The following is a 27,917-nucleotide window of genomic DNA, read 5'->3' as shown; positions in this document are numbered from 1 at the left end:
TTTCTACTTGAATACTTTACTTGGCTAGCCATGGCCCAGAAGTCTGGAGAAGAATAATTAAGATAAAGGGAGACCAGCTCTACCACTATGGAAAACAATTTGCTGTTATGCATTAGTCTGTGTCTTGTTACTATCACAAAATACCTGAGGCTGGGGACTTACAAATAAAAGAAGTTTCTTTTTGGTTCGTGATTCTAGTCCAAGGATGAAGGTCCAAACTAGCAATGGCCTTCATTCTGTAAGATCCCAAGGTGGTACAGAGCACTGCACAGCAGCAGACAGAGAGCACATGTGTGTCCCTTCTGTCTCTCTCCAGTCTTATAAAACCACCACTATTCAATCATGGAGGTCCCACACTAATGACCTAAGTGTAACCCTAATCTCTATGCAAAGGCCCCAGGGTCAGGTTGCATTTCCACACTCTTAATGTTTCCCAACAAGGACTAATGTGGACACATGAAGCTGTAGGGGACACTCAAACTACTTCCAAACTATGCACATTAGTAGGAGTAAAGTTGGGCCTGTTTATAATACATGGTCCTGTTCTAAGGACACCCGGAACTGTGTTGCATAATTGCTTAGCCACTGGCCTCATGGGGCTACTTCAATGTCAGTTCATTAAGTCATGATAGAAATTTTACAATGCAATCTCTTGGTGCCCTCGCCATATTTCAAGTACTCATTAGTATATTATGGCGTTTCTATAGGACTCGCCTGTTACTGTAGACAGTGCTTTAGGAAAGCACCTTGAGGAATTCTCACACATGAGCATCTGATGGCATGTTCCAGAGTGTTCATAATGGCCTCATGTACAATAGCAAAAACAAAAGAACTAGAAACAATTAGCAATAGAAAGGACAAATCCATTATGGTCTGTTCATATCGCAGAATAGTGTACAGCGGTGAGAATGAATGTGCAACAGGTATTAACACAGATGCATCTCTGAACTAACATATTGAGCAAAAGACATATAGTGATCAAAATATCTAAAATTGAAACATAAAATCATGTAGGTATTCATATATGGATGGTAAGCTATAAAGATAAAAACAAGAATTCATCATAGTTCTCACCCCTGAGGGAATGAGGGAACAGAGCACACAAGAGCTTCAGTGAATCACTTAGAATTTGTCACTTCAGCAGGATGATGGGAATGTAACTGCTTTATTATTCTATAACTGCATATGTGTGTTTCATCCATAGATCATAAAGGATTCACATATTTTCCCCTATGCTTTATATTGTAGTATATTGCTTTATAGTGTAGTAAAATAAACAAAACTTAAAATTTACTACCTTAGTTATTTTGAAATGACAGTTCACTGATATTAAATGTCACCATAACGTGCAGTCATCACCATCACCCAACCACCCCTAAATCTTGCAAAACTGAAACCTATCAAACCAAAAGTTCCCATTTAGCCCTCCCCCAGCCCCAGGCAGCCACCATTCTACTGTTTGCTTCTGTGATTTTGATGACTGTAAGTACCACATAAAAGTGGAATGATGTAGTATTTGTCTTTTTGGACACACATTTCTAAGGGAAAAATGCTGAGAAGCCAGAAGCATGTACAATGTCTCCAAGACACACAGAACCCAGTAAATCCAAGTCCACAGCCATGATGCCCCCCCAATGCCCAATCCCGGTCAACCTTAGCCAACCAAATGGCTCAGCACTGCCAAATGTCTATCTGTGGAAACCAGCAATTCCAAATTCATTGTCGCTCTTGGACCTTCTCAAGCTGTGTCTTGTGTTTTAAATCCTCACAAACTGAGTCCATTTCCCCTCCTGAAATAGTTTCCACTCTCCACTCTGCTCCATCTCCATGGCTACAAGCCGACCCCTATTCCTATCTCTGTCCAGGCCTCCACAGGAGCCTCCCGCCTCCCCAGACTGCTGTTTAGGAACTGGCTCACCATGCATACAGATTATAGCTCCCAGCTTAGCACCAATTTAGTCCATTCCAGCTACTAGAACAAAATACCTTAGACCAGATAATGTATAAATAGTAGAGACTGACTTCTTGCTGTTCCAAAGCTAAGAAGTCCAAGAAAGGTGCCAGCAGACTGGCTGCCTATAAGGGATACTCTCTGCTTCGAGGTGGTGCCTTGTTGGCATGGGCTCCACAGGAGACCAACACTGTTCTCATGAGAAGACAGAAGAGCAAAAGAGGGCCATACTTGTTTCCTTGATCTTTTTTATAGGGACTAATTCTATCCTTGGGGGCAGGGCCCTAAGGCCTAATCACCTCCTGAAGTCTCCATGTCTTAAAATCTTTCCTGATGCTATGATCTGCATATTTGGATTGTCTCCAAAATTCATATGTGGGTTCATAATCTCCAGTGCATTGAAGGGTGGGAGAGAAGATCAGGAACCTTACAAAACAGCTCATTCGGCCCTTCAGCCATGTGAGGACATGGCTAGCAGACCTGTGAGGCCCTCACTAGATGTGGAACCTACCAATGCTTCCATCTTGGGAGTCTCCAGCCTCCGGAACTGTAAGAAATGAGTGTCTGTTCCTCATAAACCACCTGAGGTCTGGTATTTTGTTATAGTGGCCCAAACAAAATTGAAGCACTTGGTTCACACTCCCTGGCTCTCCAGGCCTCAGGCCTCACTTCTGGGGAAGGCTTTCTCTGCCCTTTCCTCCACCTTTCGTCATTACTGGGCTCCTTTACTTAGGAGCCTTTTCCTCCATTTATAAATCTAAGAATGTGTTCAGTGTCCCTTTTACTCTACTGGAGGCTGACCTTGAGCAGGGCCAGCTGGGCAGTTCTCACTCCTACCAGCACCCAGCATGTGGCCAAACTCAGTACAGGTGCTCAGGGTTGGACACACTGAGGGGACAGGCAAGGGAACACCTCCCTGCTTCTCCCAGGAGCACACTCACTTTAAGGACTCCCTGTGACTCAGCGGATGTGTACGATGCTGTTCTCTGGTGACCAGAGAGGACAAAGGTCCCGTCCTTAGGAATGGACAGAGCAACACTGCACCTTGGAGGGTAGATACTTTACTAAGTGGATGAATTTCCTATGGCTGCTATAAGAAAGTACTGCAAACCTGTCTTTAAAGTACATGCACTATTCTTCTATGGTTCTGGAAGCTAGAAGTCTGAAATCAGTCTCATTGCACCAAAAGCAAGGTGTAGCAGAGTCATGCTCCTAATAGGGACCCTAAAGAAGAATCTTTTCCCCACACTTGCCAGATTCTAGAGCTCTGCTTCATCCCTACCTTCCCCCATCTCTGGAGCTAGAAGCCGGGCACCTTCAAATCTCTCTCCCCCAACACTGCCCCATCACCTTTGCTTTTGAGCATCCAACCTCCCTGGGCTTCCACCCAAAAGGACACTTGTGTTTATATGTGGGGATCCCAGATGACGATTTCATTCCAAGATCCTTAATTTAATCACATCTGCAGCATTTCTTTTGCTGTGCAAGATAGCACAGTCACAGGTTCATCAGGACATGGATATCTTTGGGGCTGTTATTCTGTGGCAGTGACACTGACTGAGACAGACATGGTCATGGAGGGACTGCATGAAGGAGGAGGCAGTGCCCACATGAGGACCCTCACTGCTTTTTCTTTGCTGGCTTCCAATTGCTTTTGGAACTCTCCCAAGAAAGGCATTTATCAGAGAGATAGGGAGAGAGATAGCAGCAAACTGCACATAAGGTGGCCCAGTGACTAAGGGTTTTCCACTGGCTTCCAGTTTGCGTGGCTCAGAGATTGAGGAGCGCTTGTCTGTGTCAACCAGTGGTCAGAACTGAATCAGACAGTGTTTGGCTAGGCCTCCTCTTTGCATTTTCTTTCAGATAAGACACCGGCCTGCTCTTGTGATTTCTGGGACCGAGTCCTCCCCGAGGAATGGGAAGGAATGAAACTGCACCAGCTCAGCAGATGTGTCTTGCATCTATGTATGTACAGCTGACCCCAGATCACCATCCTCTTAAGACAATGTCCCGACTGGCTTCTTCCATGTTATTTCGTTGTCTGCTTCTCTTTGAACAATGAGTTACACGGGTCTGGAGTTCTCCTGGAATTCCAGCTCCTCCCAGGCCCCTCAACTCCTCAGAGGGTTCAAGTTCCATCTGATCTATCCAAGACACTCCTCGTTAAGTTCTGTCAAAGGCGAGCCAGTGTTTGTTTTTTCACTGTTAGATGTCCCAGTCTTTGGTAAGGCTGCTTCCCAATAAAAAGAAAGCCATGTACTTGCTCAGGATAGATTTTAAATTCTAGCTCTTCCACAAAATTTCTTAACCTCTCTGAACCCTGATTTCCATATGTGTCAAATATGCAACCAGTATGTCCTAGGGTGGCTACAAGGACTAAGAGAAATCATTTATATTAAGTGCTCAGTCCAGTGCTGGCTACAACATAAGCGTCACTGAATGTTCCTCTCCTTTCCTCCAGGAAGACACTGAGTTTAAAGTCGAACAGATGCAGATGTAAGAGCTAACAATGAACCTAGACTCTTGTTTTTAATAACGAGCTATTTGTTTTGAAGAGGAGGCACAGAAAAGGAGGTAGCCCAAGTGTTTCTTCAGATGAGAAGCTCCCAGGGGAACCTGATATTTGTCTTGAAATATCCAAAGGACTGTCATGTGGGAGAAGGAGTTTGTTTCTTTTTTCTTTTTTGTGTGTAGTACTGAGGAACCAACCCACAAGGATTCTGCCACTGACTGTGTCCCCAGCTGCTTTTATTTTTTATTTTGGGACAGGATTTGAAAAAGTTGTCCAGGTGGGACTTGAACTTGTGATCCTTCTGCATGTGCCACTGTGCCTGGATGGTAGTTTATTTCTTTTATGTGGCACCTGAGCCACTGTATTGAGGCTACCACGAATCACCATGTTAGTAGGAGAGATGTTCCACAACCGGCAACAACAAAAACATCCAAAACAATGCCCTATCCATTTTCTCAGGTCATTTGAGGAGGGAGAACTAAGGATTATGGGAAGGAGTCTTGCTGAGCTCTTCCTGGCAAACAAACAGAATGGCCAGTGTCACTCTTTGGTACCTGGTGCACTGCACCTCCTTAGAGAGCCAGCCCCAGTTCTGCAAAGTCCTCAGTTTTTAAAAAGGTCATTGTGTCAGTATGGCTACAACTAGACAAGTAAGAAATCAACACTATTCCTTACAGTCTTTGTTCTCCCTATGCCTTGAGGCATCATTATAAACAACCCCATGTGTGGTGCTTTCATAGTGACCCAACATGGACTAAGACAATAAAAGAAGCAGAAACATTCACCATTTGAAAGCCACCATGGTGAGATGTAGAGGGGCCCACAAGTTCTGCTTTGCCTCCCTCTCCTCTGCCTCCTAGAAATCTAGCTTGTCTTCCTGACCACTGCCCCTTCTGACCAGGTCCCACCTCCTCTAGTCACATGGCACATAAGACAGCAGTCTCATCTGCAGCCATCTGGTCAGCTGGCCGAGCCTGACTCTCAGTCACTGGTTGATGCCCCATCTTCCCCTCCCTTTCCCCACCAGGCCCTCACCTCCCCAGCCCTTCCTGTGACTGTGAAAGGCTCTAATTCCTGCAATGCATCCCTCCCTCCATGGAAGTATTTCCAACGCATTAGCCAGCAGAATTCTTGGAAAGTCTTTCTGCAAACTATGAATTTTGGAGCCACTGCCTGACCCAAGACAACAACTACCCACTTACACAATGAGGTATAAATTTCACTTTGAAAGCAACATTTGAGAAAATGCCTGCGTCACCTGCCATTTTGGCTTGATGGTAGAGTTCCCAGATGGAGCTCAGTGTGCTAGACCGGGTCATTTAATAGGCTCTCAGCACCAAGCTCTGTGCCCTCTTTTCCCTTCAAGACGGTAATTATTCATTATGATTCCCCTGTCTTAAAGTTCTCACACTGCTTCTTAGACTCCTCAGAACTGACCTTCAGCTATTTGGAGAAAAATTCCATGTGATCTCATAGTAATCAGAGCAGGGCTGTTCCGCCCAGACTGGGCCTCACAATTAATATCAGGGAGACTTGTCCAGCGTATCCATATCCTAAGTGCCTGGAGGAGTCAGCCTTCTGCCTCTGCCCTCTGCAGTCTGCCATCACCCTGGTTTTCACTTCGATCATATTATGAGCCAAAGTGAGAAATCCCCTACAACTTGCTGTCCTGACATAATTGATCAGAAACACTCCGTGGTCTAGGGGTCAGTGCTGTAACTGAGAGACCACTGGGCCTGGAAAGAAGAACCTGGGTCGACCTCTTGGCTCTGTGACCTTAAGCAATCAGTTGGTCCAGTTTATCCCAGCATGAGGGGATGCTTTTACTCTGGGATGATTTTAGATACTATTTGGGGAAGCATTAATTAAAAGTAGTTTTCATGGTGGTGAAGGTCTGTAATCCCAGAACTCTGAGAGGCTGTGGATCACAAATTCAAGCCAAGAATGTACAATTTAGCAACCTAGTGAGACTCTGTCTCAAAAATAATTTTTTTTCTTTTAAAGGGCTATGAAATAGAGGGAATAGAGGTAAGGGGTTAAGAAAAGTAATTGGGGTATGTAATGTACAAGTACCAACTCCACACAAGGACTGTGAACATTATGTACTGCAAACATGATAAAAGGGGGCTGGTGGTTAAGAAATGAGTGGAGCAGGGAGGAAAGGGAAAGAGGACTTTAAAAAGGAATTAAAATGTATGATGTACATGTACCAGTTCCTCACAAGGAAGGCAAATATTATGTGCAACACAAGTGTACTAGTAAGCCAAAAAAATTTTTTTAGAGCCTATAGAGAAAAATGAGCTCTGGAAACTCAGATAAAGCAAAAATGGGGGTGAGGTGACCCAGAGATATAGTTCAGTGCAAAGGCCCTGCCTGCCTGGGTTCAGTCCCCAGTACTGAAAAAAACTGGCTTTTCAGTCTTTTTGGAAAAAATATTAGTTTTTTTGTTTTTGTTTTTTAGCTTATGACGCTATAGAAAAATGAATCAACATGAAGAAAAATGCTTATTAATAGTAGAGAGGGCAGAAGACCTTGGGAACATTGCTATGGTGACATGCAAATGACTGGTACTTTGGGAACACTGACTCAGTCAGAGCCCTGCTTTCCTCATCTGCAAGGGCTTTGTGGACAGCTGCTCTGTGGGTCGCACAAGGCCGTCGCACCGCTGGGCACGTTTACCCCACCTTTGTGAAGTCGGTGTTCCAGCGGTGATGTTACCAGCTGTGTGATCACAGGCAACTTACTTAGCTTCTCTGCAACCTGTTGGTGTGGTGGTTCCTGACAGCCCCTCTGAGTGTGTGTGTGTGTGTGTGTGTGTGTGTGTTTATGTTGTTTCTGACACTAACACATGCCTGACACCAAATTAATTCTCTGAGCTTTGGCATCAATTAGGTGTCTAACAATTTAATTCTGACCCTGCACCTGAAGTTCGTGCCACTTCCCATAAGTAGAAGAGCTCTGTCTCATCAGATGGCTCGTACCTTAGATGCTAGGTCTAAGGCCCACATTGCCCTGATTCCTGCCTGACCGGCTCCAGATTTGGAGGTCCCATGATGCGTCTCTCAGGCTTGGCATTTTACCAGAATGAGTCAAAACTCAAGAAAGTACTTTATTCATGTTTCCTAGTTTATTTTGAAGGACATAATAGGAACAGCCAAGTGGAAGAGACACTTGGGGAAGGAATGCAAAGGGCTGGGCAGTCTTCCTGTCCTCTGTGGGTATACAGTCTTCCCAGTCCTGGAGCATGATGCCACGCCCACCACTCATCCTTTGAGAGGTTGTACCCTCTTTCTCCCAGAGGTGGGCGAATGGGGCTGAACAGCTTGATCCCACTCTTTGATCACTGGTTCGGCCTTTCAGGTGACCAGTTCTCAGCCTGAAGCTACCTACCTTTGTAGCATAATTAGCACCTGAAGACTAAGGCCTCACCCTCAACCACCTTATTATCAGAATCTCAGGTGTGGTTAAAAGCGAATTGTTACGAATCACTTCGAAAATTCAGGGATTGTAGAAACTCTGTGTCACGAACAAGGAACAAAGACTAAATGTATATTTTATGATAGCACACTTATTTTCCTCAGAATGAATTACCTCAGGGATGACTTCTGTGTACGTAGATTAAATATATTTTAAAAATTACTACATACCTAATTGTGTAATAACTACTCAATGAATATTAGCTAGGCTGCTACTGCTGCAGGGTAGGAAGTAGACGATGGGAAAATGCCAGTTGAATGTGTTCCTACAAAGCCAAAGTCCTTTATTATGTTTTAAAAATAAAAATTAATTCAAAATTGGAAAAAATAGGAGGAGGATGGGAAAACATCGTTTCTGAGCTGTGCCAGGACACTGCTTAGAGGCCTGCTGAGAATTATTTCATTATCTAGAATGGTGCACATGTATCTAACTTTGTCACACACTATTTTACCAGAACTACACAATAACTTGTAGATTTCTGTCCAGTAGAAAACATAACTAAAGGATATGATGCTATCGCTCTGTAGGTTGCTTCATGTGCAACCTAGCAAGTGGACTCTAAGATTCTTATAAAATATCCCCATAAATCTGTGTTTTGTTTTTTTTTTTTTTTTTTTTTTTTTTGTCTTTTTCCTTTTTTTATAGGTACCGGGGATCGAACTCACAACTGCCTGCTTACAAGGCAGGCACTTATGCCGCTGAGCTAAATCCCCAGCCCCAATCTGGTTTTCTTAAAGGTTCCTAGAATGAGCTTTACCATCCCACTGGTTCCTTTAATGAGTTAAATAAGTTTTTGACTCGTGTTCATTCTATATTTGTAATAAGTCTTGTTTTTAGAATTTTTTCAGCATATTGGCAATAATGCCAGGTCCCAGAGTTCTTTGTGCCTATAATTTAGTTCACTGAATGTCCACAGAGGACCTTTTGTAGGCAAGACAACATGCTATGTACTTCAGGGAGGACAAAAACAGATGTCTTTGGTCACAGGTTTCATAATTACTTATGAGGAAATAGGAAGTGCAGGAATTACCTCTGATGCTGTGAGAAAGAGTCGCCTCTGGCAGCCTGCAACAGTCTTGGCACTCACAGCTTGGCCAAGGTATTACCTGTTGAATGCAAATAATTTTTCAGATTGCCAGTATATAAGGCCATTGTGGTAGAGCAAATCAAAAATGACACTATTCCAAAAAGTATTCTAACAGCAAGTAAAGACATGAACACTGTCCAAACCGCAGAAATCACCAAGCATCCCTGTCTTCATCTGTTTTGTGTTGCTATAACAAAATATGTGACATTGTCTCTCTCTATATATATACCCATGTGCATATATATATATATATATATATATATATATATATATGTCTGTTTGACTCATGATTCTAATGGCTGGCAAGTCCAAATAGCATACTGCAAGCATCTGTCACAACATGTGACATCATGGAGGATATATAACATGGTGGGAATATGTGAAGAGAGAGGGTTGATACATAGTAAGAGAGGAAGAAAGTGGGGAGGGCTCAGCCTTGTGCTCTGACAACAACCTATCTCTGCAGAAATAACCCAGTCCTGTGGAACTCAACCGGCTCCTCAAGATCAGCTTTACTCCCTTCACTAGGGCAGTCGTAATGCAGCTCACTCCCACTGTGCTCCACCTCTAAAGAGTCCCATTACCTTTCAGTACCATTACAGGGGGCCCATGCTCCCAGAAGATGAACTTTTAGGAGAAAAACAATATCCGAACCTCAGCAATGTTATATTCTGGGCCCATGAGTGACTCTGCTTCATTTTCAATGATACTATCAGTCTCAGTCTATTCTTCTCACTTTACAGAAAAGAATAAGTAAGTCACTTCTCAGAAGTCCCCTAATTTCTGGCAACAGCCAATGTAGAGCAAAAGCTCTCTTCCTTTAAATCGCCCCTCAAAAGTATCTGACACAAGGCCAAATCTTATGAATCCATTCTGACACCCTTTCACTGTTCAGAACTGAATTAAAAAACAAGATAGCCAGATACCAAACCATAGAAGATTAATTAGAGGTTCACCAAGGTAAGATGGGGAAATTTTCTAGAAGACTTGGGTGTGATCAGCACTATGATGAGCCATTTGGGAGAGAAGCTTGTTTTCATTAGGGTTCTTGGCTGCAAGCAACAGAGATCAGCTCTGCTGGACTCAAGTAAGATATGGTTAGCAGCAGGTCACAGCTATGTGGGGACCCCTAGAAACAAAAGGAGTATCAAGGGACAAGCTTGGAAGTAGATAGGGATCAGAAGGGTCCCAGAGGCTGACCACAGGACCAATCAGGCCAGGATGCCACAGCCACCCTAGCTAGCTACTGTACATCTAACCCACCATCTTTTCATATTTATGCATGGTTATCTGAGCTCAGGCAAGATGGGACTGTCCCCTTGCTTAATTTCTCTAATAACAAGTGACACCATGAACCATCTCCCCATATTAAGGTTTGGAAGTTGAGTAATGGAAAATTCCAATGTTTGTCCAGAAGAGCAGGGAGACACCCCCCTCCTTCCTGCAAAGACCATGTGTGAATAACAATACATGGTCTCTAAATAGCCTTCTACGTAGAGTGAGCCCTACCATCTGTAGATTTATTTTTATTTTTATGTTTTGGAGAAGGGTTATGTTGAATTGGTATCAGAGCTAAATTCTTTGGAACAACAGATTGCTCACTGCCTAATTGTGAGCATTGGAGTCAGACTATCAAGTTAGCATCTTGGGGATTTATCTTAAAGTTGCGTGTGTAGTAGTGGGCTCACAGTTTTAACCAAGATTGGACTGCTATGAATCAATAAAAATAACATGGTTTTCTACCAAGATTTTAAATTGCAATTTACACAAAATTGGGAGAAGTATCTACCACCTATCTCAAAAACATTTTAGTACACTGACATAGTTTTGAGGGCTAGTAGACATTACAGGATGATTACGCCGGCCAAAAAGTGCCATCCTTTGGAACTGCCCCTGGTTGAGAGCATTTTAAAAGGCTCCTGACCCCAAGCATAGAGCAAAGTAAGGAGACACTTTGGGATGGAGAGTGACAGCTTGGTATATCTAGGTAGCACATGTAGGCTGTCTGTTGTGGCAATTGTTATGGCTCTGTATATTGAGTCTTGCCAGCTGTGTGGTCTTAGGTGATTCCGAGACCTTTACAAAGTAAAGAATAGCTGCCCTGTGATGATTCTAAGAGATAATGCCAGACCAGATCCAGATTGGCAGGAAATTGTCAGCTGAATGTTAGCTTTTGTTGGTGTCAGCGTGAGAGGAGAGGGTAGACTTAGAAGATCTAAGAGAGGAGACAGGGCCTCAGCAGGAAGTTTTGGCAGGTGATGGTGAATGGAAAACACAGGAGGCCCAAATGTGCGCAAAATAGAAACACTATTGACAGCAGAATGCCAAGCAGTATCGCTTGAATTACAGATGTTTAACTGGGTTTCTCCAGAGGTGACTCACATGCTCTGATAGATGCTATTACCCTCATAGAGTCTCTATCATGGGATTTGAAAATTTTCCACCTGCACTTGCAGTCTACTGGCCTTGTTTTGTGAATTCCAGCACTGTGCGAACTTCTCCACGTTTTCCTGCCAGCTTGCCTGCCTGCCTTCATCATGGATTTACTGCTATGTGCCAGGCACAGGAAAATGTGTTGAAAGTGTAGAGAAGAAGACCAAGTCCTTTAAAGGGGGCACAGTCCATCTAGGGAGAAGCACAAATGCCAAGGTGGTTAGCAGCGGGATAGAAAGGGGACCGAGGGGGCTCTGGCAGTGTGAAGGAAGAGGTCACTCCAAGCCTCAGCATGGGAAGGTGGGAAGGTTGAGAAGGAGATACTGTCTTTTTTTTTTTTTTTTGTGGTACCGGGAATTGAACTCATGACCCCCTGCTTGCCAGGCAGGTGCTTACGCCACTGAGCTAAATCCCCAGCCCCTACTAAGCTGTCTTGAAGGCTGCACAGGACTTAGTCTAAGATAAAGGTGTTCTGATTTGGGGGAGGATTTAGGCAAAGATTTGGGGGTGCAGGTCAGGGGTCACACAGGGATGTGAGTTGGCTACTTACTGGCCCAGATTCTGGTCCTTGGGCTCCATATGAAGCTGAAGAGGCCAGGGCACAAGAAGGGCTTGTACTGAGGCTACAGTGACCTTATCCTGGCCATGTTAGTCTCTGAGGAAAGGAGCAGCCCAAACAATTAAAAAACAAGACTAAAAAGCTCCACGAACTTTTTAAAATTATCCAGATAGATCTGTTAATTCAGTAGTAGATCATGCACTTAGAATGCATGAGGCCCTGGGTTTAATCCCTGGCACTGAAGAAAAGATAAATTATACATTTATTGTAAAAGTGAAAATCAAAAAATATAGAGAAGCAAGTGAAGGAAATATGTGTTCCCTTAAAATAATCATTGTAACATTTTGAGTGGGTTCTTCCTTATTTCAGTCGATCTAGATATTTTCTATTTTTATATGATCTATTGTGTCATGTCGACAACATCTCTCTCTTTTTTGTGGGGGTGGATTTTGAGACAGGTTTTCACTATGCTGTTCGGGCTTGTCTCAAACTCACAGCAATGCTCCTGCCTGAACCTCCCGAGTGCTGGGGTTACAGGTGTGCACCACCATGCCCACTCACTCTTTTCTTTATCCCAGTACTGAGAATTGAACCCAAGGCCTTTGCAATGAGTTACCTTCCTAGACCTCTTTTTATTTTGAGACAATCGCACAAATCACTTTAAGTAGAGGCGATAGGCACAAATCACAAATCACTAAACTGCCCAGGTTGGGCTCAAATTTGCAATCCTCCTATCTTGGCCTTCCAGAATGCTGGGGATCTTAACAGCTTGATGAGATCTTGTTTCAATAAAAACTTTAAGAAACGGCTGGGGATGTAGCCCAGTAAAAAAAAACCCTGGGTTCAGTCACCCAGTATCAAAAATAAATGTGGGGGCTGGGGATTTAGCTCAGCGGCATAAGCGCCTGCCTTGCAAGCAGGCAGTCGTGAGTTCGATCCCTGGTACCGATAAAAAAGAAAAAGATAAAAAAAAAATGTGTAAATAAATCTTTAAGTAGAGGTGATAGGCTAAAAGGCTTAAATGTTTAAAGGCATGAGTATATGTTATCAATCCTCCTCAGTTTTCAACTTCCTTCGGCCCATTACTGGACACTGAATGGAATCAGTTTGAATCACACAACAATGAATGATCTTTTTAATAGAAGTATATTCCCAATGTTGCTTGAGACAGACTTATACTAAAAATTGTTGTGTATCTGAAATCCAAATATAACTGCGAGCTTGTTACTTCTATTTGCCAAATTTGGTGATACTATTTCTTTACCCATTGTAATCCAGTTATACTTTTTCTAGGGACCCCTTGAGGCCTGACTAGAATAGCTTTTTAGTGACTATTGAATTCTCTCTTGTATAGGTGCAAATGACAAGTGTAACCAATGCCTAGTTATTGGATATCTGTATTGTTAGCCCTTCCCTTCCCCTCTTGCACACCCCACCTTTTGGAGTTCAGTCTTCATTCCATCTTTGACTGTTGCTGGGCTGGCTCAGCCCAGGGTCTTTGGGCTAGGGTCTGTTTTCATGGCTTGCTTTACAACTCAAGGGAAAGATTTAAGTGTCGCAGCTTAGGCAATATCTTGGTAAGAGTCTGGGAGTATGGTTGGAAAATAAAAAATGAAATCACAAAACACAATATCTCCTCCATGTTAGTGGAGCAAAGGACATGGTAGAGGGACAAATGCTATTCCAGGCACCTATCAGAAGTCGTGGGTCAACCTCACCTGCTTAGGCTCAGCCCAGTTCCCCAGAGAGGAGTCAGTCTCTGGCCCCTGGGACAGCACAGCAGGATGGTGAGAGCCTGGCTGACTTAGCCATGGCATCTCGGTGGTGGCTGGCCTGATTCTTGGTGTCTCCTTGTCTTGATTACTTTTCTCTCATTTGTTGAGACAAAATACCTGATGACTCAAATTAGGGAAGAGAAGGTTTATTTAGCTTACAGCTTTAGTGGTTTCAGTCCAAACTCAGTTGGTGCCAAAACAGGATGGCATGGCTGGGAGATAGCTACTCATGGTGGCCCCAAGTGACAACAGCCAAAAGACAAAAGAAGGGAAAGCACACCTCCTTCCTGCCTTACATTGTATGGTGGTTCCTCCTCTGGGCGGGTGTAGCACTCACACCACCAATCCCAGCACTAGACAATGAACCAATCACAGATATGAGATTCAGTGCCTCCATGACTGCATGAAGCTTGGGGGAGCCATTCGAACACAAGCCATAACACTCCTGAAAGTGAAAGTCAAGTCTGGAAGTGTGCCACACAAAAGACCCTCCAGAACTCTTTTCTGGAAGGCTCAGTGCATTCGTGGATGATATCAAGGGTTTCTTCACTCATGAAAAGAAAGAGTTAGTTCTTCTGGCTTTACAACTTAGCAAGGATCTGAGCATTTTCCATGGTTCTTTCTTTTTTGTTATATTTTTTTATTACCTAGTGAATACATTCAAGGTGCAATACATATTACATCATAATCTTTTTTACTTCCTCTTCAGAAAATCTTTGCCCATGTCCATGTCTTCAAGAGTTTTATATATTTTACCTATCATCAGATTAAAAGTTTCTGTTTTAATATTTAGGTCTTTGATCCATTTTTATTTTATTTTAGTACGTAATGAGAGCTACAGATCTACTGTCATTCTTCTTTGGTCATAGCCAGCTTTACCAGCAGCATTTGTTAGAGTTTTATCTAGTGTGTGTTTTTGACCTCTTTGGTAAAGATGAGATATCTCAATGTGCTTGAGGTAGTCTCTGCATTCTGTCCTGTTCCACTGATTTGCAAGTCTGTGTGCCAATACCATGCTGCTTTTAGAACTGTAGCTTTATAATGTAATTTGAAATCCAGGATTGTGATACCTCCTGCTTTGTTCTTGTTGTCTAGGATTGCCTTTGGTATTCTGGATCTCTCCTTGTTCCAAATACATTTTAGGATTGCTTTTTTCTAGCTCCAAAAAGAATTCTATTGGTATATTGACAGGCATTGAATTAAATCTATATATCATTTTGACAATATTTGTTCATTTATGTAGAAACAAAAAATCTTTTCATTTTTCTGATGTCTTCTTCCATCTCTTTTTTTCATAATACTATAGGTTTTTGTTATAGATATATTTTACTTTCTTGGTTAGGTTCATTCCTAAGTATATGATTTTTCTGGAGCTATTGTGAATGGGATTGTTTACCTAATTTCTTTCTCAATGAGTTCATTGTTGGTGTACTAGAATGTCATAGCTTTTATGTTTATTTTATGTCCTGCTAATTTGCTGAATTTCTTCATTAGTTCTAAGAGTCTTTTATTGGAGTTTTTTTTGGATCTTCTATGTAAAGAACTATGAGATCAGTGAATGAAGATAGTTTGACTTAGTCCTTTTCTCTCTCCCTTTTATTTTTCTCCCTCCCCTCATTGCTCTGGTTACAGTTTTGAGTACTGTACTGAGGAAGATTGGACACTCTTGTCTTGTTCTTGACATACTTAGGAGCCTTCTTGAAGACCATGGCCTCCAGCGTTTTCCCCTAGTAAATGTCTAAGACTTTGAAGGTCATACAGTGACCTACCTCTGCCATCGCAATGTGAAAGCTTCTCAACCCAGAAATGAATAGGCATGACTGTTCCAGTTGTCAATGGGCAAAATTAAAATTTAAAGATCTTACTTGCTTGTCTTTTTTATTCTAGAATCTATAAAATAGAATACACAGGGGTTGGGGGTGTACTAGTAGGACACTTTCCTAACATGTGCAAGGCTGTAGGCTCGATCCCCACTGTGGGGACAGAGGATGGAGAATAAAAACTAAAACAGTCTAGAACTCTAGAAGCTGTGCTGTACATATTTTCTTTTGGGAATGGAATATTATATCTAGGAATGAGGTCAGGCTACAAGCAAGGGAGAGTCGAGGGTGACATGGATGAAGATTAACACATAGATCATTAAATGAACCACTAAAAACAATAGGCAGTGTTGCCTTTAAGTGTGCCTTCCTGTGGTGACCTGTGTGTGCTCACTGGAGGGCAGCTCTCTGATCCCTTGGTCTCCAGCATGATGCTGAGAAATAGCTGATCTTGGATGTTTCTAGAAAATTCTCAGCACTTACACTGTTTGGGGGTAGCTTATAAACCCAGGCACCCCGAGAAAGCTGAACAAGTAAACACGTTCATCCACTCAGCACCATTTGACTCAGCGCAGGTGATACACATCCTTTGACGTAGGAATGCAGTCTAGGATAAAACAGGAGTGACTCAGCCCAGCCTCTCCTCCCACCCAGGGGAGAGGGGCAGACGGAAGTAGCCTCTCCTATGCACCTGCTCTCTGCGTGCAGATCAGTGGGCTGCCTGCTTAATGCTCACACAGTCTCCAGATGAAGACATTATTTCTTCTCAATTGTAAGGACATTGAGGCTGACAGTGGTGAAGGAACTCAGAGCCCATAAATGATAGAACTGAGATCTGGTCATAGATCAGGCTAAATGGAAAGTTTATGTCATCTCTGTGCAGAATACAGGCTCATGAAAACCCTCATTTTATGCATGAGGAAACAAAGAATGACTTGCCCAAAGTCGCAAAGCAAAATTATTGTAGGGTTTAGACTTGATGTGAGTTCTAAATCCCAGACCTACATTCTGTCTCCAAGGGCAGATGCTCCTTCCTCTTTTCACCGTGCCAAAGAGTCCACAGCCTTTCCACTAAAGGAGCCAAATATATACTATTCAAAAAGTCAACTGCTTCCTCCAGCCATCAGTTTCTGCCTTCACATCATGGCCTCTATTGGGTTCCCATTAGGCTGCTGCTAACTCTAACTGCCAGCAGCCCTAGACTACGTCATTTTCAAAGAAATTTTGTAAAATAGCAGCTCTCTTGTTCTGAAAGGGCCTGATGACCTCTTCTTGCCCAAAGCTGCTAAAATGACCAATTTTCCACCATCACTCCAGCAGGAAAGCCCAAATGAAGAGTGACAGGTTGCTTTGCTTCTCTTCCCCTACCTCCTGCAGCCAAGGGGCAGCAGTGGAGTTTGATTCCCAGGGTTGAGCAATAACCGTGCAAAGATCTGGACAAATGTAGCTCATTCAAAATTCCAGCCAAGCTTCTAAAGCACTTGGCATGAATATTTAAATGATTTTTGAACAATGTTATTTGATAGCAATGGAAAAGTATCATAATGTAAATGATTTTAATGATCAGGACATATAGGGTGTGTTTTGACCCAGCTCTTACTATAAATGCAGCTATCCACACAATACATTGCTGAAAATGTCATCAGCTGCAAACAACAGAGCATTTGATTAATTTTGTCTTAATTCCAGGTTACCAACTGTCCAGGTTACCTGGGATTAAGAGGTTTCCCAGGAAAGACAGTGCTGAAGATGTGCTAACTCTGGTCAACCATTCATTTGGTCACTCTACTTAAGTCATACGGACATTTAACACTATCAGCCCTCAATATCCAATGGAGTTGGTTCCGGGACACCAAAATCTGTGGCTGCTCAAGTCCCCTGTATAAAATGGCTTAGTATTTGCATAAAACCTACTCACCTGTAGTATTTGCATAAAACCTAGCCATCTGTAAATTATCTAATTATAATACCTAATACAATGTAAATAGTTATCATATGGTATCATTTAGGAAGTAATGATAAGGAAAAACACCATATTTTCTGCACAGATGCAGTTTTTTCCCCAAATATTTTCTGTCCACGGGTGGTTGAATGCTGAGATACAGCACTTGTAGGTACAGGGTACTGATTTAAGCAGTCCAGAGGTGTAGACTGAGGACCAGTAGGTGGCTCTAGGATGTCAGTGGGGAGGGCCCAGCTCTTTCCTTACCTCTTCCCCGCCATCATCGTGCCACCAGGATTAGGACTGTGAGGGCCGCACCCAAGGCTCTCATTATCCCTCCTTGGAGTCCCTCAGTACTTTCCCTTATATCTTGTTGACTCAAATCAGGTTTCATTGCTGCCTCTAGCTACAAGGGAGCCTGGAAAATAGGATGTTTGGCAAAAGCTAATGGGGTTGCTCTGATTGGCTTCCACTGGGGGTTGGACACTGCCGTCTGAACAAATCAGAGCTCTGGGACAGAAGGGAGGGAACAGTCAGAGAGAACAGCAATTGAGCACATCTGACCTAACTCTTGTAGTCCTGCAGAGAGGAGATACCAAGGTGAAATCATCAAGAGTATGGCCTAAGGCTGAATCTCCGCTGCCACTTACCAGTATGGAACTTTGGGCATGTCGCTTGGTTTCTACTGTCTCACCTATAAAATGGAAATAAGATAACACCGCTCTCACGGGACTGCTGTGAAGGTTCCAATGAGTGTACCTGTGGGAAGTGCTGAGGATCCCATGCCAAGCACATAGTATATGCTCAGTAAACACTGGCTCTTATTTTTCTTAATAAGAGACCATTTCTCCACTTTACAGAAGAGCTGGTTTTTAAACTAGGTTAATGGACTTCTCACTCTAGGGGACAGGTGCTGGTGGGATCCGACTGCGGTTTGTAAATTGAAGATCAGAACTTGCTTGAAATCTGATCCAGCCATTCTCGTTTAGTTCATGGTGGGTGGAAGAAGGAGAGAGAAAGGGAAAAGGAAGGGGGGGGGGAGAGAGAGAGAGAGAGAGAGAACATTGGTAGAAAACAATGTCATCTCATGCAGATCTTCACAGTGTCTCAAGGTGTGACTCCCATGAGGTCACAGCAGGATCTCAATATACTTGTCAGTATGCTGTGGGTTTTGCTATGTAGGGGACAGGATGAGGGTGGAGGGCCCTGGAGAAGGCTGCCATAGCTGGGATACATACGGGAAACAAACTAGCACAAAATATGCAAAAACTCTCAGAGGAGACAGAGGTCAGGATTATACATAATTTTAGCTTCCTTTTTTTGTACTTGTTTTTTATATTTTCCAAAGTTTCTGCAGTGATTGAAGATTTCATTCCATCACCATATAAAAATGTGTTTTTAAAACATTTACAGAGAGGAATGCAATGAATAATTTTTTAAAACGTTGTACATGTTAGCTCTCTTTCTCACGTATATAGCTTGTCCAGCATCATTTTCTCTTTCCTTTTCCTCTCCACTTGTTTCTCACAGCTAATAACAAAAATATTTATCGCATAGTGTACATTTTACCATGTACATCCCAGACACTATGTCCAACATTTGGTAATGCATAACTGTTCTTAAGGAGTGATACTATTGTCACTCTTCTTTTTTTTTTTTTTATTTAAGAGGAAAAAGAGAAAAACACAAAACAAACCAAAGCGGCGTAAGGGTACACGCAATACAGAACTACAAAACAAAACAAAACAAAAAAACATAACAGTAAGAAATTACCTGCTAGTAGATTACACACTATCTTCTTGAAAATAGTTCCTCAAATCACAGTATCAAAGAACACAAGGTGGACATTCAAACAGGGAGACTGCAAACAGCTGTGTTCAATGTTCCAAAAACATTGATAAAGTCAGCTATTTAACACCCCCAAACACACTTGCTGTTATATCCGTTAGAGCTCTTTTTCTTTTTTTTTTCCCTCTCTTTTTTTACAACAAAATTTACACATCTTGGATTTTATTACTCCTTAGTGCTTATTACTTTCTTTGGGGGGGGGAAGAATACAGTCAAATATGGCAAAACAAAGCTGTCAGTCAATACCAAGGATAGCTATTGTCAATCTTCTAAAGATGAGAGAACTTAGACTCTTAAATCACTGAAGTGTGGTCCCATTCATCCCAAATCCTTGTTCCTAATCACTATTGTCTGTCTCTCTCTGTCTCTCTCTCCTTTTTCCACCTTCTCTCTCATCTTTCAAAAATCATCAGTAAGGCATCTTTGTCAATTCTGGGTTATAACCCAAAATTTCTCACCTTCAGCATGAATTGCATTTTGGACCAGGTCATTCTCTGTTGTGGGGGTGAGGGGCAGTGTACTGTAGGGTGTTTAATGTTATCTGTGGGCTTTGTCCATGAGAGGACAGTGGCACCCCTACCCCTCTCCCATACACCCAATTGCAATAACTAAATACCCAATACAACAATACTCTAGTTCACAAAAGCTTCAATTTGTGAGCAACTTGGTTCATGAACAGAAGTGTTCAACAAAGTTTGCTTCCATCTGTGAACTCTGCGTCAGTGACGAATATGACAATGTTCATCTTCCCCTCAGGAAAGGAAACTTGGCCATCTTTCCTGCTGTGATGTGTGATCTTGGCTTCCTCTAGTTGAGATCTTAGTCACAGCAGACCTGTGCCCACTTGCTATGAAACTTTTTTGCGGGCTTTTCAACACATGCAGTACCGTACAGCATTCCTGGCTTCAGCATGGTTCCAAAGAAAATGCAGACTAATCCGGGTATGGTAGTACATGCTGTAACCCCAGAACTCAGGAAACTCAAGCGGGAGGATCTCAGTGAGTTCAACGCCAGCCTGGGCTACATATCAAGACCTTGTCTCCAACATACATACATGTGGTTCAGAATGGATTAACCTTATTTACATTTAGCCTTATTGGAAAATTTGATTCTGTCCACAAACAATTCATTTTGCAACCAGAATCATAGAATGAATTCAGTTCACGAATGGAGGTGCCACGGTATGCTTCCAGATATGCCAGATATCCTCAGGGACCAAAACTACCTTCACTATGAACCACTGATGCAGCAGGTCTCTGCCAGAGTGGTGAAAAAGGATTCTGGAGGCCCTCCAGTTGAGCGATCACTGGTGGAAGCAAGCAAGAGCAGCCTGTGCTCTTTTGGCAAGCACAGACTCATCCCAGGCAGCTGCCACCTGCTAGGGACATTCCAGGGCAGGACATGAAAAGTGCCTCTGACAATAAAAGATGCAGGCCGAAGCCAGCATTCCTGCCTCTTATTGCAAAAACTGGGATGTTGAGATTGGAATGGACGTGGATATTTCCAGATCAGTCAAGGGCAGGGATCAGGCTCTTGGTGAAGATGCTTCTGGGTCACCCACTTTGGTCTCCTCCATAGCGCCTAGAGCACATCCACAGATTCAACCAGACTGCAAAAGCTCAGAAAAAAATTGGGTTTATGGTGAACATGGACAGAGTTTTATTCCTTGTCAGTATATCCTAAATGATACACTTTAGTAGCTACTGAGGGAACATTTACATTCTGTTAGGTATTGCTAAGTAAGTTAAGGATGATTTAAAGTATAGAGGAAGGTGCATATAGGTCCTATACAAACACTAAGTTATTTTATATAAGGGACATAGGCATCTTGACTGGTATGTACAGGGCATCTGGGAACCAGCACCCCATGAGACTGAGGGATGAATGCATTGATGTGCAATCATCTTTGGTGTTGGCTTTGAAAGTGGCAGCTTCATGAGGTCACTGGTGCATCCTCAGAGCCTAGGACAGTGGTCAACATAGCAAATGCTCAATAAAGACATGCAAAGTGACGTATGTTCCTTGGGAAAGCAATTTGAAAATATGTCTCAACTATGATAGGCCTTTGTCCTCAGTCGTTCCACATCTGAGAACCTTAACCCAGCTCCCCAACTAAAGAAAAATGCTTAAATGAATTAACATGTATCTATTGTACCCAAAACACCACAAGTGACCTAAAAAGCCCTCCTAGGTAATTACGATAAGGACATAGTGAACACAACCATATAAAAATACTTGGTGAAGTTCCAGGCATTCACTGTAAATATTGTTTACATAAGGTGAGTCAATTCTTATAGCACACACACACACACACACACACACAACTGTAATGCACAGTGCAAAACCTATGTGTAGTCAGTTACTGCGATTACAGGAGCAACCCCTTCCCCCAATCCTGGTGGGAATACAACATGCAATTCTTCTGGCTGGCAATTGTAAACTCCTATTGAAATGTAAGTGTTCATGTCACTTGACCCAACAGTTGCATTTCTAGGAATTTATTATGGAGTTATGTCAACTAAAAACTCAGATGTCTATGTATCCATGAATAGTTAGATAAGTCACATTCACCAATAGATATAAAACTATGTATCCATTAAAAGAACAGATTTGCATGCATTGACTGCGTACCCAAAATTATTAAATTAAAAAATTAAATTGCAAAACACATATTCTATACAGTAAGAACAATGTCATATATGACAGCGTAAGCATTTTTTAAGTTTGGAACACTACATATCAAACTGTTAACAATGGTTCTTCCTAAAGGAAGATTTTGTGTTTTGAATTTTTTGAATGTTTAAAAATTTTTCACATAAACTGATTTTTAAAAACCTGAAACGGCTAGGGATCTAGTTCAGTGGCACAGTGCCTGCCTGGCAAGTGTGAGGTTCTGAGTTCAATTCCTGGTACCCCATCACCACCACCAAAACAAAAACGAAACTGGTAACATAAACTGGCTCATAAAAGCCAGCATAAACCAGGGACATGAAGCCCAGAAAGACTCTCTGCTGCCATTAACAGCAATTAATCATTTCTGAGTAGTGGGATAAAGGGCAGTTTTTGGATTCTTCTTATGAGGATAAACTTATATATGATGAGTATGTGTATTAGTCAGAGCTGTCCAAGAGAAAAACCAGTTAGAAAAGCAGGGCATGATTTAGAGAATTAGTTCACAAAGTCGCAGTGGCTGGAGAGTCCCACGACAGGCCATCTGCAAGCTGGAGAACCAGAGAAGTGGGATGTGTGGCTTGGTTCATATACAGAAGCCTCAGAATTGGGGAAGTGAAGAATTGCAGCCTCAGAGAACCATTAGTATCCGTTCCAGATCCAAAGGGTGCAGGGTCTGCAGTTCTGATATCCGTGGACAAGAGGAGAAAGGATGTTTCTCTCCAAAAGAGGAGTAGGGTTGGTAAGAGAGGAAGACAGATAGAGAAACAGAGGGACAAGGAGGAAACACATGACTCCTTATTTCTTCCTTTTCATTTTCCCTCTGGCCCTCACTGACTGGATGGTGCCCACCCACAAAGAAAGAAGGTCTTCCCCATTCAGTCCGTGGCTCATTGGCCAGACTCCTCTGGAAACACCCTCATAGGCATCTCCAGAAACAGTGCTTTGCCAGCTGCCTAGGCATCCTGTAACACAGTCCAGATGACACCCGAATCAGCCATCTCCACATGCATGGTCTTTACAAGGGCTAATCCTCTCTTGCGAACTTTCTTTGTCTAAGTTGATATGTTCTGTGGATGTAATCTACTGTTGCATGCCCTTCTGTTTTCCCAGGATGGATGACATCCAACTCTGCAAGGACATCATGGACTTGAAGCAAGAGCTGCAGAACTTGGTCGCTATCCCAGGTACCTGTACAGAGCTTCACCTCCTATTAGCCACTGCTCAGGGACCACAGCCTACCCCATCTGTATTCCTGGGCTCAGAAGACAAAGTTCATGTCTCTCTGCAGCATGGCCTCATTCTTGTAATGCAGTGCTTCCTAGCTGCAAACTTAATTTAGGCAGATTTGTGTTCAAGTCTCAATTATGGCCACCTTTTTGACCTTGGACAATTCACTTTACCTCTCTGAGACTCAATTTCTACTCTTCACAACATAGGGTAGTAACAGTGATAGTACCCGACTCACTGGGTATAAATATCATTGTGACAAATATTCACTGCCAGCCAAGTACTTAGCTTGATATTTGGTCCGCAAAGAGTTCAGTAAATATTAGAAATTATTATTATTATTATCTTGTTTGGGAATGGGGAAAGTGTAGTGTTTGTGAGTGCTGTCTTAGGAGTAAAACCTAGATTTGCTATTTATTACCAGTATTTATAAGAGGAAAAGGGATTTATTTTGGTCAATGGCTTCAGAGCTCTTAGTCCATGGTCTCTTGGTCCCATTGTTTCTGGGCCTGTGGTGAAGCAGGACACCACGGCAAGGAGCATTTGGTGGAGCAAATCAGCTCGTGTCACAGCAGCTGGGAAATAAAGAGAATGAAAGAGGAAAATGCCAGAGACAAAATATACTCTTCAAGGTACATACGTCTCTTGTGACCTATTTCTTCCAACTAAGCCCCACGTCCTGATAACCCACCACCTTGCAAAAACCCATTAACCTATGAGTCTATCAGTGGGTCAGATCCCTCATCATTCAGTCACCTCCCAAAGGGACTGCACAGTTCTGAGGACCCATCTTTAATATGCGAGTTCTTAGGGGACTTTTTTTGGATCCAAACCATAAGTGTCTTATATTCCTTACTTGTAAAATGTGACCAGTAATGTGATTCTCACGTGATTGCCGTGAACATCCTGTGATGTGTGTAGGTGCTCGAGGTGGTCCTTCTGCAGATAGCGTATGCCAGAGAGCAGGAGCAGGTGTGATTGCTTTGACAGATGTATGGGTGCCAGGCACTCTACAGGCTCTGGGAATAAATGAATGCACACAATGTTCTAATTAAGAGAGGGCAGGGTTACTGAGGACATGGTTTCCCTGGGGGATGATTACAATGTTCTAAAATTGAGAGTTCAATTGTAGAGTACTTACCAGCATGTGTAAGACTTTGGGTTTGATCCCTGGTACCACACACACACACACACGCAGAGTTTTAAAATGGATAGTGGTAATAATTGCCCAACTCTAAGTACACAGTAGGAACAAGTGAATTACATGGTATGAATCATATCTTAATAAAGTTACCCAGAAACATTAATATGTAAAACAATAAATGATTGGTGAAAAACATTAAAATCCAGACACCACCCACTAGGAATTCGGATTCAGTTGGTCAGGTGAGGAACTCTGGCACTGAGAAGTGTTAAAAAGCTTTCCTGGTTGTGCATGCTAATAATCCCAGCTATTTAGGAGAACGAGATAGGAGATCCGTTTAAGCCCAGCCCGGGCAACACAGTGAGATCCCATCTCAGGAAAATAAAAATAAATAAATAAAAGCTTCCCGGTGGACTGTGACAAACAATCAGGCCTGAGAACCACCAGGCCTGTTGCCTGCTTTCATCTGCAAGCCCTTCCAGGAATAGTTAAAAAGTACAAATCCCAGTCAAGTTCAGATGGGCACCAAATGGGCAGTTACTGGGAGGAAAGAGAAGTCTTCCAGAGCCCCCGGATAGTGGATAGTGTTTGTTCTCTGTGGCTCCCATAACAAACTGCCACTGTTTGGGTGGCTTAACACAGCAAAAATGTATATTCTCATGGTTCTGGAGGCCAGAGGTCCAAAATCAAGGACCTGGCCGGCGGGGCTATCTCTGAAGGCTCTAGAGAATCCCTCGCCTCCACCTGCCTTCTGGTGACCCCTGTCAGTCCTTGGCATGAGGCCACCTCCAGTCTCTGCTTCCATCTTCACCTGACCTTTTCCCTGTGTCTCTGTCATCTCTTCTTCTTACAGGGACACCCATCATTGGATTGGGGGCCAGCTCTAATGAGTCTTACTTAATTTTAGCTGAATTAAATATATCTGTCACATAGCCTCCAAATTACTTCAGAAATAGGCTATTTCTGAACAGGATAAACATGGACTTTTGAGAGGAAATGGTATTTCCAGTCAGAGTAGACGTGACTCTGTGGAGATAATATTCACCCACTTCAGGATCGAAGCTCAGCATAGCCTCACAAGCTCCTGAGGCAGAAATGAAAAACAGGATGGTGTGGCTTTTCACCCCCATTTTGGGATGCTGTAAAAGAAAAGGCTACTCAATTTCCCTTTCATGGTCCCCCTATGCCACAAGCCAATTCTCAGGGCCTCTGTTCTAATTTCTATTTCTCAGGAGAGGCTGATGGGTTCAGCATGGATCACTATGATCTCTCTGGTTTTGTTTTGTTTTGTTTTTGAGATAAAGTCTCACTATGTAGTTCAAGCTGCCCTTGAATTTGTGGAAAGCCTCCTGCCTCAGCCTGCTGAGTGCTGGGATTACAGGCATGTACTACCATGCCCAGTACTATGACCTTTTTGAAGGGAGAATTCTTAGGGCCCACTGTTGGCTCAGGCAACTCATGGGAACTCACTGAGGCACAGGAAACCTGCATGTGTGACCATGGAGTCCCCAAGACACCTGCACGCCAGAGGAGGAGCAGCCTATAGAGCATTCATAGAAATAAGTGGTCTTTGTTTGAACACAGTGATTGAAGTGTATGGGTATTAAAGGTCAAATTTAGGGAAAGAAGGACAAAGCCCTTAAGAGGAGCCACTTGGGTTTTGGTTTTGGCTTTTTTTTTTTTTTTTTTTATGGTAGTGGGGGTGAAATTCAGAGACCTGCACATACTAGGCAAGTACTCTACCACTGACCTACAGCCACAATCCTTTTTAAATATTTTTTTCTGTACTAGGAACTGAATCTTCAGCCTTCACACTAAGCTACATCCCCAATCTTCTCTTATTTTAAGACAAAGACTTGTTAAATTATTAAGTCTCCTGGCTAAGCTCAAACTTGCCATCCTGCCTCAGCCTCTCAGAGTACATCCACCATCATGTCCAGCCCTTTGAAAAAATTGTATTTGAGACAGAGTCTCACTAATTATCCAAGCTGTGGTCCTCCTAAAACTTGTGGTCCTCCTGCCTCAGAACCAGGCCCACTCTGAGTTACTGGGATTACAGCATGTGGAATCACACAGCATGGAATAAACAACATTTTAATGCACTAGAAAAAAATAAAAATGTATGCAAAGTCTCTAAAGAACACAGTACCAAAATATAAACGAAGACAGGCTCAGTACTGAGGTTCCACAGGCAGAGGTCAGGGGTGCCATAACTGTGGGTGGAGACAATCTATCCCATGCTAGAATTGTGTCCCACCCAACAGGGGCCACTGACTGAGAATGTAACTCAAACCAGATTAGTTAGCAACAGAGCCCAGACCTAAATTCAGGGGGAGAAGAGTCAATGTTTCTTGCAACACATCAACAATAAAAGCATTAAGTAAAGAGAACAGCAAGCCACCAAGAAAACCATGCTTCTTGAGCCAAGGTCAGAAAACAATTCACCAGAGCCTAGATGGGCATTGGCAACTGAATGGAGAGCCCTGGTGCCTAGCCGGGATGTCTCACACCTCCCTCACTGCCAGCGCCACTGTGGAGAGCTGACGATGCTCAAATGTGGCCATGAAGGCTACAGGTGCCTTCTTCCTTAGATCTAAAAATCATGTCATTTCATTGGGAAAGATGAACCCAGTGGTTCTCAACTAGGGGCAGTTGGGGTCTCCGGGGAGAATCTGGCAATATCTGCAGACATTTTGCAGCTTTTGGAGGGGGAGCTGCAAGCATCCAGCGGCTGCAGGCCAGGGACACTGTAGTGCACAGCTCAGCCTGCAACAGACAACTCTCTGGCCCCAGATGCCAACGGCACAGAAATTGAGACACCTAGGGTAAAGGACTGCTGAAAGCACGTGATATTATGCCTGTAATCACAATGGCTTCAATTTATTAAGCATTTGATGAGATCTGCTTTTCCTCCATTAAATAGTATTTCTTTTATAGCTGGCTGAGTAAAGATTTAATCTGGAGGGCATAAATCATTAAAGCACAGTGACAGCACGCACTAATAGTCTGAATTGAGGTGATGATTTAGTTCACCCAGCGTGTAAAAGGCCCTGGATTTAATCCAGCACCACCAAAGAATACAATAAAATAATTCTATATCATAATAGCAGCTAACTTTTTATAATCCCTTCCTATGCACCAGGCAGGGGCTAGGTATATTACTTGATTTCTTTCTCCTACAACCTGCAATAACTTTATGATTATGTATGTGGAGGGACTGGACGCTCAGAGGGCTGAGGAATGCGCTCAGAGTAGCTGAGAAATGTGCCCAAAGATGCACAGCTAGAAAGAGCAGGGAAGCTGGGCCATCAGGCCAGGCCTGTCTGCCTCTACAGCGAGGGTCCCGACTGTGATAGGCGGGATGGACCAGGGAGACTGGCTGGGAAGCCACGGCAGGGTCCTGGGAGAATGATGGGGCCCAGCTGAGGAGATGACTGGAGGAAGTGAGAAGCAAGTTGAAGGGTCACAT

General features: G+C 43.0%; 1 protein-coding gene across 1 annotated transcript in view; it reads left to right on the top strand.

Moving 5' to 3' along the window:
- The window catches only part of Bmerb1 (bMERB domain containing 1), a 107,241-nt gene that overhangs the window by 73,102 nt on the left and 6,222 nt on the right, over window positions 1–27,917 (top strand). The window contains exon 3 of the mRNA XM_023560748.2: window positions 23,188–23,261. Within this exon, the coding sequence (XP_023416516.1) occupies window positions 23,188–23,261 (74 nt within the window). The remainder of the gene's footprint in view (window positions 1–23,187; window positions 23,262–27,917) is intronic.

This window comes from Cavia porcellus, unplaced genomic scaffold (assembly GCF_034190915.1).
Source record: "Cavia porcellus strain 051 isolate PalLab524CR breed Dunkin Hartley unplaced genomic scaffold, mCavPor4.1 scaffold_16, whole genome shotgun sequence".
NCBI classification, from domain to species: Eukaryota; Metazoa; Chordata; class Mammalia; order Rodentia; family Caviidae; genus Cavia; species Cavia porcellus.
This window is presented reverse-complemented; position numbering and strand designations above follow the sequence as displayed.